The 16,486-nt window shown below is 26.9% G+C and overlaps 1 protein-coding gene across 1 annotated transcript in view; it reads left to right on the forward strand.

Moving 5' to 3' along the window:
* The first annotated feature begins 14,797 nt into the window (after nucleotides 1–14,797).
* The window catches only part of LOC113376132 (collagen alpha chain CG42342-like), an 81,996-nt gene continuing 80,307 nt past the window's right edge, over nucleotides 14,798–16,486 (forward strand). Inside the window, exon 1 of the mRNA XM_026616055.1 lies at nucleotides 14,798–14,903. Within this exon, the coding sequence (XP_026471840.1) occupies nucleotides 14,798–14,903 (106 nt within the window). The remainder of the gene's footprint in view (nucleotides 14,904–16,486) is intronic.

Below are 16,486 nucleotides of genomic sequence, written 5' to 3' on the forward strand. Positions count from 1 at the left end.
ATATTAATATATCAGATATATAATATTTAAAAAATCGTAAAAATAATTGAAATAGAACATTATAATCATTTTCGTCTTTTAGAATTTTTCGAATAAGTAATTTGAATAATTTAAAATGTAGCGAGTATTACATTATCTAAATTTTAATAAATTGAATTTAAACTCTAATATAGTTTCATTTTATTCTCTACTATAAATCAATCTTTAATAAAAATTATCAATTATTATTACTTTAAGATTTACTTAACCATAAAATGAAATATTAGTGTAGCATATTTTTTAATCATAAAACTCAATATATCTTCTTATAGAATAATATTAGAAACAAGAATACATATTACCAAGTTTCATATAAATTTTGGCACATATTCCTTGAAAGGGACCTCTAAACACAATCCTTGCGATTATTAGATTTTAAATTGATTGTTGAAAACTACTGTCAATAATGATAAAAATTAAGATTATTGGTTGGAATGGTTTAGAACCAATGATTATATAAAATACAATGTTTTTATTCAAATGTGCAATAATGAATTTAGTTTTCACAAGCATACTATGTATATACATACTAACACTCTTCGATACATAGTGATCGTTCAACATTTTGTATATTAAATAAAGACTAACATCTTAATGCCTTTCTGTAGTTGCGCACATCTATTTCATTTATAGACATACTCAATTTGCACCTTAATAATACTACAAAATACTTATCTATGTTAGGGTTTATCGATTATTCTGAATAGGCAACTCTCGAATGTTATGAATGTTCCAAACAAATTAAAACATTTATATGTTTTTGCTCAAACTATAAATGAATTACTTTACTTATTTAACAATTAATTTACCAAAATATCATTAAGGTATATATGATAAACTGTTGGTGTATGTTGATGATGATTGATTATACCAGACCTCTACAAGAAAAATTAGTTTTTATACTCGAGTACTCGCTCTACATTAAATAACAGACCGTGGTCTTACCTACATTCATTCTCAATGTAGAAGTATAATATCATTGAGGTATATATAAGAAATTCTTTATATGAATGATAATGATAATTGTTTGTGATAAACCACTGCAAGACAAATTAATTTATATATGATACAGTACTCGAGTACCTGCTATACATTAAATAACAGACCTTGGCTTTACCTATATTAATTCTCAATGTAGAAGTATAATATCATTGAGTTGTATATGAGGAATTTTATGTAAATGTTATGATGATTGGTTAAAAAATAGTTCATAGTACTCGAGTTCTTGCTCTACATATATAGCAGACTGTGAACCTTACCTGTATTAATTTTAAATACAGAAGTTAGTTATCATTGAGGTATATATAAGAAATTCCTTCTATGAATGATACTGATGATTGGTTGTGATAGACCACTGCAAGACAATTTAATTTATATGTGATACAGTACTCGAGTACCTGCTCTACATTAAATAACAGACTTTGGCTTTACCTATATTAATTCTCAATGTAGAAGTGTAATATCATTGAGGTGTATATGAGGAATTTTATGTAAATGTTATGATGATTGGTTAAAAAATTGTTTATAGTACTCGAGTACTTGCTCTACATATATACCAGACTGTGAACCTTACCTGTATTAATTCTAAATACAGAAGTTAGTTATCATTGAGATGTATATGAGAAATTCCATGTGAATGATAATGATGATTGGTTACGGTAGACCACCATAAGAAAAATTTTTGTGGTATAGTACTCGAGTACTTATATCAAATAGATATCAAATAACAGACTGAGGCCTTACCTTCTCATTCTCAAGAAATATAATATCATTGTAGCAGTAGAAATATAATATTATTGAGGTATACAAGAAAAATTGCATGTGAATGATAATGATAATGATAATGATAATATAGTTCTGATAGACAACTACAAGAAAAGTTAATTTATATGTGATATAGTACACAAGTACTTACCTATAATAATACTAGTTACAGAAGTTAAATATCATTGAGATCTATGAAACAATTCTTTGTAAATGTTAATGGTGATTGCTTATGATAGACCACCATAAGAAAAATTTATATGGTATAGTACTCGAGTACTTATTGTTATACATCAAATAACAGACTGTGGTCTTACTTATATTAATTCTCAAGAAGTATAATATTATAGTAGCAGTAAAAGTATAATATCATTGAGGTGTACATGAAAAATTGCATGTGAATGATAATGATAATATAGTTGTGATAGACAACTACAAGAAAAGTTAATTTATATGTGATATAGTACACAAGTACTTACCTATAATAATACTAGTTACAGAAGTTAAATATCATTGAGATGTATATGAAATAATTCTTTGTAAATGTTAATGGTGATTGCTTATGATAGATCACCATAAGAAAAATTTATATGGTATGGTACTCGAGTACTTGTTACACATCAAATAACAGACTGTGGTCTTACTTATATTAATTCTCAAGAAGTGTAATATTATTATAGCAGTAAAGATATAATATTATTGAGGTATACATGAAAAATTGCATGTGAATAATAATAATGATTGGTTGTGATATGATACTATAAGAATTAATTTATATGTGATATAGTACTCGAGTACTTGATATACATGATATAACAAACTGTGAACCTTACCTATGATAATACTAAATACAGAAGTTAAATATCATTGATGTATATGAAAAATTTCTTGAGAATGTTTGGTGTTTAGTAATGATAGACCACTATAAGAAAAATTTAGGTGATATAGTACTCGAGCACTTGTTATACCTGAAATAACAGACATTGAACTTTACCTATATTAATTCTAAATGCAGAAGTTAAGTATTATTGAGGCGTATATGAGAAATTTCTTGTAAATGTTAATGGTGATTGGTTATGATACATGATACAGTACTCGAGCACTTGTTATACATGGAATAACAGACTGTGGTCTTACTTATATTAATTCTCAAGAAGTATAATATTATAGTAGCAGTAGAAATATAATATTATTGAGGTATACATGAAAAATTGCATGTGAATAATAATAATGATTGGTTGTGATAGGATACTATAAGAAGAATTAATTTATATGTGATATAGTACTCGAGTACTTGATATACATAACAGACTGTGAACCTTACCTATGATAATACTAAATACAGAAGTTAAATATCATTCAGATGTATATGAAAAATTCCTTGAATGTTTGGTGTTTAGTAATGATAGACCATTCTAAGAAAAATTAAGGTGATATAGTACTCGAGCACTTGTTATACATGAAATAACAGACTGTGGTCTTACTTATATTAATTCTCAAGAAGTATAATGTTATTGTAGCAGTAGAAATATAATCTTATTGAGATATACATGAAAAATTTTATGTGAATAATAATAATGATTTGTTGTGATAGGATACTATAAGAAGAATTAATTTATATGTGATATAGTACTCGAGTACTTGATATACATGATATAACAAACTGTGTACCTTACCTATGATAATACAAAATACAGAAGTTAAATATCATTGAGATGTATATGAAAAATTTCTTGTCAATGTTGATGATGATCGGTTGTGATAGACCACTATAAGGAAAATATGGTATAGTACTCGAGCACTTGTTGTACCTGAAATAACAGATCGTGAACTTTACCTATATTAATTCTAAATGCAGAAGTTAAGTATTATTGGGGTGTATATAAGAAATTTCATGTTAATAATAATGATAATTAGTTGTGTTCGACTACTACAAGAAAATTTAATTTATATACTCGAGTACTTGCTATGCATGAAATAACAGACTGTAAACCTTACCTATATTAATTCTAAATATAGAAACATGTTTATGTGAGTACAATTAGATGTATTTATGATATATTTACATATATTATAAAAACATAACAATTCATTTTTATGTTGATGAACATGCAATCGAACAACATTACACAATGTTTAAGCTCATGGGCTAATAAAAAAAAATGATCAAAAAGTTATGGATTATTATGTATAAAAGAAATAATTGTTCACGTGCAATGGCAGTTGTATTCCAAAGCATCCACTTTATCCATAGGCACAATCATTTCATAGTGTCTTTCATCATTTCTTACTTCGTCGAAGTTAATTTTTAAATACGTCATTCTCCACCAACAAGGTACGCCTTTCTTGTAATGAATTATTACCTTCTTGTCGTTAATACAATTAACTTCCCGCAATTCATAGAGTCCTGTTAAGATGTAATAGATTTTAATGAAACTGTTGATGATAAGTACAGTTTCATTGCCAGCCAATTGAAAAGCAATTCTATGAACATGAAGTCCTGGTGGTATAGGCAAGTGTAATTCGGCCATTTCGAATGTCTGGATTGCCTTGCAGATAGAAGAATATGAGACGATTTCTGGTTTCGTATTTTCATGTAGTTTCTTAATTGACTCTTTTACGGAGGATGTTGGCACACTGTGCAATAACACTGTATCTTCGGTAAGGACTATTTCATCTTCTGTTGACGGGAATATTGGCCACTGCAGATCTGGTTCACCTGGACGATCTGGCTCATCTGGACGATCTGGCGTATCTGGTAGTTCAGCCACTTCTTGTGATTCTGGCTGATCTGTAACTTTTTCTGAATTGACGAATGCGCGTAATGCAGAAAGGAACGCCGGTTCACAATTATTTGCGATATATAACATGCCTAAATCGACTAAGCATTGAACACTCATTGCAGCTGTTTTACTGTATTTATATAAATTTTACAAATTAATAAGCTTTACAAATGTGGATTAACAAGATTTAAAAATCTGGACCGTATGTATGTAACTATACAACTTAAGGCGGCAACAGTTCACAGTCAACAGGATGTAATTTCTTATTCGGCTACCATTGGCTATGTTCGTTTTGCTACGCAAACCATAGGTCCTCAACATGCGGCATAAATGACAGTAATATTTTATGATTTTATCAACTAATATCTATTTAATAATGTACTTAATGATTTATATCTACTGTTTTATGTATAATTTGTTTATTTGAAATATAATATTGCACAATGAGCACAATGTATCACATCCGAAGACATAAAACGGACCTTAACTTTGGGAACCGCAGGACAAAGTGTGGCGCATAATACCAAAAACGCAAAAAGCTTTTAAAGAAGTGAATTTGATCGTTCTACAGTTGATAATCAGCTGTAAAACATAATTAATATTAATTTTGGTACAAGTAGCTGCCATTTATAGTCTGTAAACTCTCTCTATAAATTGACATTGTAATATGGTGTTTGTGATTGTTCCCTCCATAATTTATTTTGTTTCATTAGGAATGTCACAAATATTATTTTTAAAGAACTATTATTATGGTAAGATAGATGTACAAAATCAAAATACCCATACACTAACTCTTATGTGTTTTACATTATTCAATATATAAATCCTTTCTAATTTTGGAGCACCTCTCAGACCATATAAAAAAATCAAGATGACAAGATATCCTATAAAAAATATCATATTAATAATGGATTTATTAATTAAGATTTTAATGTTGTTTACAAGCGTTGAAATCAGTAATACCAAATTTAGTATCTTATGTGTATTACATTATTCAATAAATCCTTTCTAATTTTGGAGCACCTCTCAGACCATATAAAAACATAAAGATGACAAGATATCCTATAAAAAATAATATAATATTAATAATGGATTCAATAATTAAGATTTTAATGTTGTTTACAAGCGTTGAAATGAGTAATACCAAATTTAGTATCTTATGTGTATTACATTATTCAATATATAAATCCTTTCTAATTTTGGAGCACCTCTCAGACCATATAAAAAAATCAAGATGACAAGATATCCTATAAAAAATAATATCATATTAATAATGGATTTATTAATTAAGATTTTAATGTTGTTTACAAGCATTGAAATGTGTAATACCAAAGTTAGTATCTTTTATGCTAATTTACCACATAATTTATACCACAATTTTATTTTCACAATAATATTTTATTCAAAAATTTTGTTGATGATAAAGTTAAATGGAAATAAATTCTAAATGTATTACCTAGGCATATATAATTAATCTAAATTACTTATATTGCTAATATATTTTATTAGCAAAGTATTAGTTTTCAATAACTTAATCATTAAAATACTTTACATATAAGTGATCATCTTGCAGATTTTTGTCTCTTCGAACAACTTTTAAGATCTATTATCATGATTGACATGATTAAATTGATGAAAACTCAAATTGCAATTAACCCTCAGTACAAGCGAGTCCATGTATCATTCATATATCTATAATAATATATTTAATTACATACAATAGCATACTTTACATGTAAGTGATTATTTTGCAGACTTTTGTCTCCTCGTACAACTTTTATGTCCTCTAATCAGGATCCATTTGATACTAACTAGATAAAAACTCAAATTGCAATTAACCATCAGTACAAGCGAGTCCATGTATTATTTACCTATCTATAATAATATATTAATTCATATACATAAGAATACTTTATCTATAAATAATCATCTTGCTTGCAGATTTTAGTCTCTTCGATCAGCATTCAAATATTCATATCATGATCAACTTGATATTAAATTGATTAAAAACTCAAATTGCAATTAATTATCATTACAAGCGAGTCCATGTATTATTTATATCTATAATGATATATCACATACAATAGAAACTTCATATGTAAGTGATGATAAAGAGATTTTTGTTTCTTATAACAGCTTTCAAATATCATTATCAACTTGACACTGAATTGTTAAAGACTCAAAATGCAACCAACTACGAGTACAAGCAAGTCCATATATTATTCCTCTATCTATAATAATATATTTAATCACATACATTTAAATGCTTTACATGTAAGTGATAATCTTGCAGATTTTTGTCTCCTCGATCAACTTTTATATGCTATAATCATGATCAACTTGATACTAAATAATTGATAAAAACTTAATTTGCATTTCCTCATCAGTAGTAGTGAGTCCATGTATTATTTCTCTATTTATAACAATAAATTTAATTATACATTAGAAATCTTTGATTTTAAGTGATCAACTTGCAGATCTTTGTCTCTTCGAACAACTTTCATGTACTATAATCATGATCATCTTGATACTAAATTGACAAAAACTAGAAATTGCAATCAGCTATCAGTACAAGCGAGTCTATGTATTATTATACTTTAAATGTAAGTGATCATCTTGCAAATTTTTGTCTCTTCAAACAACTTTTCTGTACTATAATCATGATCATCATTTGATACTAAATTGATAAAAATTAAAAATTGAAATTACTTATCAGTTCAAACGAGTTTCTGTATTATTTATATATCTATAATGATATATTTGGTCACATACATTAGAATACTTTACATGTAAGATATCATCTTGCAGATTTTTGTCACTTCGAAGAGCTTTCAAATATTCATATTAAGATCAACTTGATACTAAATTGATAAAAACTAAAAATTGCAACTAACTATCAATACAAGCAAGTACATGTATTATTTTCTGATGTCTAAAGTTATATACAGAATATGTTAATTGTGAAAACATTTTCAACAACATAGAGTCAAAAATATAAACCACTATAATATATAAAACATCTGAGAGTTGTGACATATTAAGTTAAAACTATTTATTTCACATGTATCTTATGAGACATAATTGGAGTATTAAAAATAATGTTTTCGTTGAACTTACTGTAAAAAATATCAACCTTGTATCGTTTGAGTTATAATATATATACTTTTATAATAATTCATCTAAATGTAAAATAGTTTTTACCTCATACAATCTTACATGATATATAATACTAAGTTAAATGATGATAATGATTTAATAAGTAAGTATATAGCTAATTATGTACAAATATCAGATTTTTTTTGTTAAGAACTTATAGAGAAGTAGAGACACATTAAAATACATTTATTTTGCTTTATGGTATCAATATCAGAATATTCTTTTCTATATATTTCTGGTATTAGTAACACAATCCTTTAAAATTACTTACTTTTAATGTTTGCTATTGGATCATTTGAAAATATGTTTGTATATCAATCAATAATGTAACTTCTTTAATATTATGAAGAAAGCAAATTAACATTGGATAGATCAATACCTAACAATAGAGTCCAGATTTTATTTTCAAGCTGATCAGAATGATAATTAATGTTTTATATTACATATATCACTATATGAGGAATTGATAAAAGTATTTATCAGATATTTATTAGGTATGTTTGAATGGGTATAAGTTTATTCGATGAATTACTTCACCTACACCTTCAGAATAAAGTAATTTATAACAATAGAGTAAAGATTTTTTTAAAGCTGATCAGAATGATAATTAATATGGTGCATATTACACATATCACTATATGAAGAATTAAGGAAAGTATTTATCAGATATTTATTAAGTATGTTTAAATGCTTATAAGTTTATTCGATGAATTACTTCACCTACTTACATATTTAAAAATAGAGTATTATATAGCAATAGAGTCCAGATTTTATTTAAACTGATCAGAATGATAGTTAATGTTTCATATTACATATATCACTATATGAAGAATTGATAAAAGTATTTATCAGATATTTATCAAGTATGTTTGAATGGGTATAATTTTATTCGATGAATTACTTTATCTACCTACAATTTTAAAAATAGAGCAATATATAACAATAGAGTCTAGATTTTTATTAAACTGATCAGAATGATAATTAATATGTTTCATTTTACATATATCACTATATGAAGAATTGATATAAGTATTTATCAGATATTTATTAAGTATGTTTGAATGGATGTTAGTTTATTTGATGAATTACTTCACCCACATCTGTAGAATAGAGTAATATATAACAATAGATTTCAGATTTTTTTTGGGTTTATCAGAATGATAATTAGCACTTTATGAAGAAATAATAATAAACAGTTTATCAATTGTATTTATTGGTATTTTCAAAGTATGGGATATGTTTAGAGGAGTATAAGTGTATTCGATACATTACACTTATTGAAGCAAGAATCTGTAGCATATGGAAATAGTTATATATATTTATATATGTATGTATATATAAATATATATATATATATATATATATATATATAATGTGCGTAAATGTGTTAAAAGTATGAAACTTTCTAAATATAATAGAAGTATGTATATTAAATGATAAAGTAATTCATTTTATTTAACTCGAGAAATAATATTGACTAAATTGTTATAAGGAAATTAATTGTCCTATTACATTTACTTAATGAATGTGTATATATTTAACTCTTGAGTCTTGAGTATTAGAAACAATGACTTTGTTGAACTTAATGCGAAAAATTAAAAATGTCAATATTTTATCAAGCGAGTTACAATTATTCATCTGAATGTAAAAGAATTATTACCTCATACAATCTTATATAATAATAAGAAAGTAACTAATGTTAATTTTTTAGTAAGTAATTATACAGTTAACATATTCACTAATATCAGAATTTTCTTGACGAGGGCATGGTAATAAGATATGCATATGCATTCATCGACTGAGAATAATGTATTCGAGAGACTGGGAATAATGCATTCGAGAATGCAAATGGATAAGGTAAAGGGTTATCGTTTTTAAGGAAGACTTGTGATTACATATGGGCATTTTAATATAATATAATACATAACTTTTGATAATAATAATTTCTTAGTACATTCGTAAATAAAACAAATCATTGTATTTTTATTACAATTTAATTCTAAAGTACGAATGTTGACATAGCATATTAAAATACACTGAGATCAAGCAATGAATTTAGGCACAATATAATATTTGAAAAATTAACATGAGTTAATGATATTATTATATATTAACAGAAAGTAAATAAGAATATTTCATTCGTTCTGGTTATTTAATTCGTTTGCACAATTTAATATTACTGTTAAGCTGTAATGCTTGATTTCGTCTTCAACTCTTTCCTCAAATCCGAGAGTTATATATTCATCTGGCCACATCACACGCTCCTCTTTATGAAGAAACATTACAACTTTGTGGTCAACGCACATTAATTTCTTGACTTTGCATGGTTTTGGTAGCGGTACAATAATTTTGATGCAATTATTAAAAACCAGTTTTGCCTGATTTTCTATGGTTTCAAAAACAAGGCCATTTGAAAATAGTTCATCTGGTATAGGGATAAGAAGTTCGAGCCAACTTATAGTCTGGATCGCTGCGCAGACTATCGAATAAGGGGGCGCCGAAGCTAAAACATTTCGAGAAGGGCCTAGAAGCTCAGGGTCATACGACGTAGCGCTTTCAATAGCAGTTCGTAGAAAATTAGTCTCAACGTACGTGTTGAGAGGGATATTGTTGCTCACATATTTCTCAAAAGTATCTGCAGCGTGTAGGAACTCTTCATCGTACTTATGCTTCTCATATAAGTCTTGAATTTGTTTCAGAAAATGTTCTTCCATTTTTTACTATTTTGCACTGTTACACTTTTAATGTAGTATTCACTTTATAAATCTAGTTCCACTGTGCGGAATAAGTTTCAGCGATGATATAGAATTTAAAACGTGATTTTATATTTGGAGGGTAGCTTGCTAATGTTTTCAACGATATGCAGTTTACCGCTTTTTTAGTATTTTTCGCCCACGAAAATCTATGGCGCTCTGTGCCTAAAACTTGATTAGTTAATTGGCCATAGAGGCTCTATTTCGGATATTATATATGAAAATAAATTATTCATATTTTTATTATATTTTGATGTTTTTTTCGACGTTGAAACATATTAATACATGTAATGCAGCCAATTCATCGAAATAAGAAATCGAATTATATTGATAATTTTCTATTTAAACGTTTCGACACTTGAAATGTGCCATCATTCAGCAAATCATGCCGCGAGAAAAACACGAAAATTAAATCATTTTTTTATATAAATTAATTATTATTATTAAAAACATAACGACAAATATAAAATAACAATTATAACGTTTAAGTTTTGGCAAAATAATAATAATAATAATAATGAATTACCTAATTCAAACTTCATTGTTTAACTTTTGTATTTAGAAATCCAATTTGACTTCTCTTCATTGAAAAAGCACAATCACCAGCACATTTTTTTAGAAAACACAAACAGAATTGTATTAAATAAACGAAATACTTTAAAAAGAAAAAAGATCACGTTATCGAAAAAGAATAAATAGTATTAAACTTGAAAAAAAAAACAAAATTATGTTTTTATGAATTTCATACATTTCAAACTCCAATTTGACTCTTATTCATTGGATAAAAAACTTCAATTTATTGGAAATACACAATACTTTAAAAATTATGTTTTTAAAAATCCCATACGTTCCGATTCTCAATTTCACTTTTCACAAACACAAGGATAAAACACAAATTTGTTGGAAAAACACAATCATAAGCACATTTGTTACAAAACACAAACACAGTTGCATTAAATAAACGAAATACTTCAAAAAAGATTACGTTATCAATAAGAATAAGAAGTATTAAATTTGGAAAAAAATACAAAATTATATTTTTAAAAATTCCATGCGTTTCGATTCTCAATTTGACTTTTCTTCATTGGATAAAACACACATTTATTGAAAAAATACAATCACAAGCACATTTATTGGAAAACACAAACACAAGCACAATAAATGAGCGATATTCTTACAAAAAATTACGTTATCAAAAAATAATAAAACGTATTAAATTTGAAAAAAAAACTAAATTATGTTTTTAAAAATTCCATACGTTTCGATTCCCAATTTGACTTTTTTTCATTGGAAAACCACACAAATTTATTGAAAAAAAAGCACATTAAATGAGCGAAATACTGTAAAAAAGATCAGGTTAGCGAAAATAATTAAAAATATCAAATTTAAAAAGAAAAATATATTTTTAAAAATTTTATACTTTCGAGCCCCAATTTGACTTTTCTTGATTTATTTTATTCTATTATTTTATTTTATTTCATTAAATACGCAAAATACTTCAAAAAAGATCACTTTAGCGAAAAAGAATAGAAAGAATTGAATTTAAAAATATTAAATTAAAATTAATATACATAAAAAAATTATAGACTTTAATTCATGCTTATTTATCTATGCTTTAGTTTATATATGTAAATGACGCCTATTCTAATCGATGAGATTATCGTGGGAATTCTTAAGTCATATATTAATTAATGTAGGTAAAAAACGTATATCGGCATCGTATAACGTATATTAGATTATTAAATAAAATTATGCACACTACGGATTACAAGCAAATCACTATTTATTAAATCCAATGAATGTTTTGATAGTTTATATGGCTTCACAATCCACACTCTTAACTAATCTAAGATTGCCGTCTGAGTTATCATTCACTTAATTTATTATATTTTAAATTATTAAAAAATTATTGTTTGGTTCTTATTGTCACTTAACTAAAAATATCACTTTTTACACTGAACAACACCAAGAAATATTTTTAGAACAAATGCTTTATATGAGATTTATTCGTTCTGGATGCGGCAAATAATCGCGCTAGTGTCGCATTTGATCCAAACAACTAAAATCTATTGTATCACGATTATAAATGAAAGATCCTACTGGTATCGGGAGATAAGTCAGAATCATTTATATTTCGACAGATACTTAATTCCGATATGATTTGTTTAGATTATTTTTCATCGAGTCCCTTCATTTGTGTCGTTGGAGTGATGTTTTGTTTATGATATAGGCAGTTTATTTATCTCTCTCTTCCACATAGTAAAACAAGACGATTGTATAAATCTTATTTACTGAGGTATAATTATATTTCGATATTTGAAGAAATTTATTGATTTTGATACAAACAAAATTTTAAATTATATTAGATAACAATAGGCTATAAACAAACATAGAGATTGGAAGATGGCTTGGTTATGAATAGAAAAGTTAATTAAAATTACGTGGAACTGGTATTTGATTTATATTGTTATTTTTACACTTATGTAATACACAACAAGAGCAGCAAACTGGCTATCATGTAAATTAGAGCTGTTGGATTTGGTTTCTACAATTGATAATTCTAGAGATTGAAATGCTAGATGATTTTAGGTAGAGATAGGTAGATGGCTTTGTTACGAATGAAGGAATTATAGATCTAAATATATTTTAATGTGGAACTGGTATTAGATTAATATTTTTGTTTTATACACTTGTGCAATACACGTAGATGAATAACATGAACAACAAACTGACAATCTAGTAAAATAAAAGATTTGGATTTGGTTCTTATAATAAATATATTCTTCGTTTCAACGATTGGAATCTAAATTTTTCAAGCTCTTTTTGGAAAATTTCGTAGCAAAAAATCAAAGATACATTGTTATTACATTTTTGTTTGCATAATTTTTATTTTAAGCAGGAGTTCATATTTCAAGAGGTTTTTTAATGGCATTGCTGTATCAATGAAATACTTGATGATATTAGAAAATAGCGACTACATATAAACAATTATAGAAATAAGCAAATGATTTGGTTTTTGAAGAAAGAATTATAGATTGAAAGATATTTTTAAGTGGAACTGATGTTTGATTCATATCATTGTTTTTAATGTGTGACTGCTATTAAAAAAAATAAACGATTCTTGTTGGGCAGATATACAACATTCTCGAGGGCTTTAAAACTGAAATTAGGAACTGATACATTTTTTGTGAAGGCAGGTGTAGCGGTTTCGGAGATACAATAAAAAAAGTAAAAAAAAAATGACATTTTGCGATCAACAATGTTGATTAGACATATGCACATTAAATTATCAGATGCTATTGCTTTGAAAATGTTTGAAAATTCAAAAAAAAAATATAGAAAAAAAATCAATTTTTTCAAGTCATTTTTTTTAATTTCAAAATCCTTACATATCTATTTTTTTAAAAAGTTTTAAAAAAATTTTGAACCTTTTTTAAAAAAATATATTTTTTAGTACTGGAGTTCCAGCAATTTGCCTTAAGGCAAGATGCCATATACTAGTTTTTATAAAATGAAAGTAAATTTTAGCATAATATTTTATATTAATTTGTAAATTGACAAATGAATTCTAATATCACTTAAATATATAAAATTAGATCGTTATCAAAACCACCAAAAACACCAATTTTTTTCAAAAAATTGGGGTGGGGGTAGTGTTGTGCGAAAGGTTGCACACCTCTGTCTTGTCTATAATGTAAATATGGATAACACTCAGTTCTTTCTCCGAAGAGACAATAGAAATATAGCAAATTGCAGACAATTCACAGTGTGCTGCGAGTTTTTGAAACCCCCCAGGTGGAGTAAAGCTCGAGGCCTCCGTATCCCTCCACCCGATATCAATTCGGTTCGAATCCAATTTCGATGAAAACGCGCTTACAAACACATTCTCTATGTTGCATTTAGACGCGTCAATTTAACCGAAAGATAAACATTCTACGCATGTATTAAATACTCCGATGTAGACGCGTCTATGTATTCAGAACCAAATTGTGTGTGCACCCGCAACTTGCATGCCTGATAACTTGTGAATAATTTGAATTTAACCCTTGGTAATGGAAATTGCTAGAGACAACCACAGTAAAAATAGTTGAAATTAATTCTAGAGATAATATATTCTTTATATAGTGAACGTATGTTTTAGCATCGATACAAAGCGTGGAAAAGAACCTTTATATTCTATGTTTTTGTGTATGTTACCGCACGATTCAAAATTTGTAATTCCAAAAATATTTATGGGTTTAATATGTCATTTCGGAAATAAGAAATACATTCATAATACATAATTTATGCAAATTCATCAATATGACAGAAATTGTAAGAATAATTTCCTCACATAGAGACTGGCCAATCTTGATTTGGGTTGCCATCTACAAAGCTACGCCGCCTACGAAGTCGTCACAACAAGCATGTAGGACTATATACGATTATATTGGATTGCTGTTAAATAGATGAATATATATATATATATATATATATAGTACTGTGATATATATAGTATTTAATTTTGATGTTGATATATGATTAAGTACTTTAAGGGCGATGCATCAAACAAAGAAAAATTAAAGATTTATAAAATAATCTTTAATTCCAAATGTTTCGACATACTCTATGCAGCTAAAGCAGCGCATAGCATTTTGACAAAAGTTCAAAATTTTCAAAATATTTCACAATTTAAAAAAAAAATTCAAAAAAGTCAATTTAAAAAAAATTAAATTGTCAATAGTCAATTTTTTTATAATACAAAATTTTTTTTAATTTAAAAAAAAAAAATTGGTACGGAAGTTCCAGTAATATGCCTTAAGGCTCGATGTCATACACCACTAGTTTCAATATTTATCTTAATTTATTAAATTTATATTACAATCAATTTATAGTCTTTGATGGCTAAGAGTAGAGAAACAAGGGCAAAGGAAAAAAAAATGAAGTTTGCTGTGAAAATGAATTATAGTCTATAATATTATAATAAAGTATGCAAATATGACTAAAAAAATATTTTTATAAACTATTTGTAACAAACTATACAAAATTACAAAAATAATTTTGCTGTTCACTACAAGTTTTAACATTAGTAATCGCAGAATTTAATATTGTGTTATTACATATATAAAAAGGTATCATATAAACTAACGATGGAACCATTTTCAAAAATTTATGCACTAACAAGATTTTCATAAGTGCATTTGTTGCTCTATTTCCATGGTATCTGAATGTAATCAAATTTATTATTTTTATCATTCAGAAAAAAAAAACATTTTATGGGTTTTTGTAATAGGCATGCTCTTATTTTTCTTTTCTCATAGAAATTTTTTTGGCTGAAGATTTAGGGTCAATTGTTCAGACGCATTTTCGGGACAATTGTTTAATCTATTGAATTCAAGTACTTACTCTCGAATATTCAATTTTACGGAATCACTTACATCGTGTGATATATGAAAATGGTTCATTAATTTTCACTCAATACTAATTACCTTTCCCAATTCATATTCATCAAACCCTTACCGTTGTGCCGTGTCGAAATTTGATTCAGAAGTAATTAAGTTGTTATTTCAAGTCGCTTTATCTTATCTTACTTAGACAATATCCTCCAAACCGCCAGTCAGTCGGTGCAGTGTTTAGAGACAAATCGTGTTTACTCAAGCTATCCTTTACGAATTAGTTGGAGTGCTGGTAACCAGTATCCTAAAGAATTTTAAAAACAGGTTGAATTAGAGAAGCTGGCCAATTGTGAAAAATAATAGGCTATTTGTGGAAGATTTACCAATAAAAATTATTATGCACTTAACAGTGGACACAGTATGGTTTATTAAATTATAATTATTATTTTCTTTAATGGGTCAAGTGGTTAGATCTATGGACTTCGAATTAAAATTACCATACTTGCCTTGCGCATCCTAATACTAAGCAGTAATGCCATCGGGTTACTTGTAATTTCCATAACAAGTGAAAATAGCCCTTACTCGACATTACTGTATCCAATAAAAAGCCATCAGT

Source organism: Ctenocephalides felis, unplaced genomic scaffold (genome assembly GCF_003426905.1).
Source record: "Ctenocephalides felis isolate EL2017-DRISC unplaced genomic scaffold, ASM342690v1 CF-g0.4_SCAFFOLD_01886, whole genome shotgun sequence".
NCBI lineage: Eukaryota > Metazoa > Arthropoda > Insecta > Siphonaptera > Pulicidae > Ctenocephalides > Ctenocephalides felis.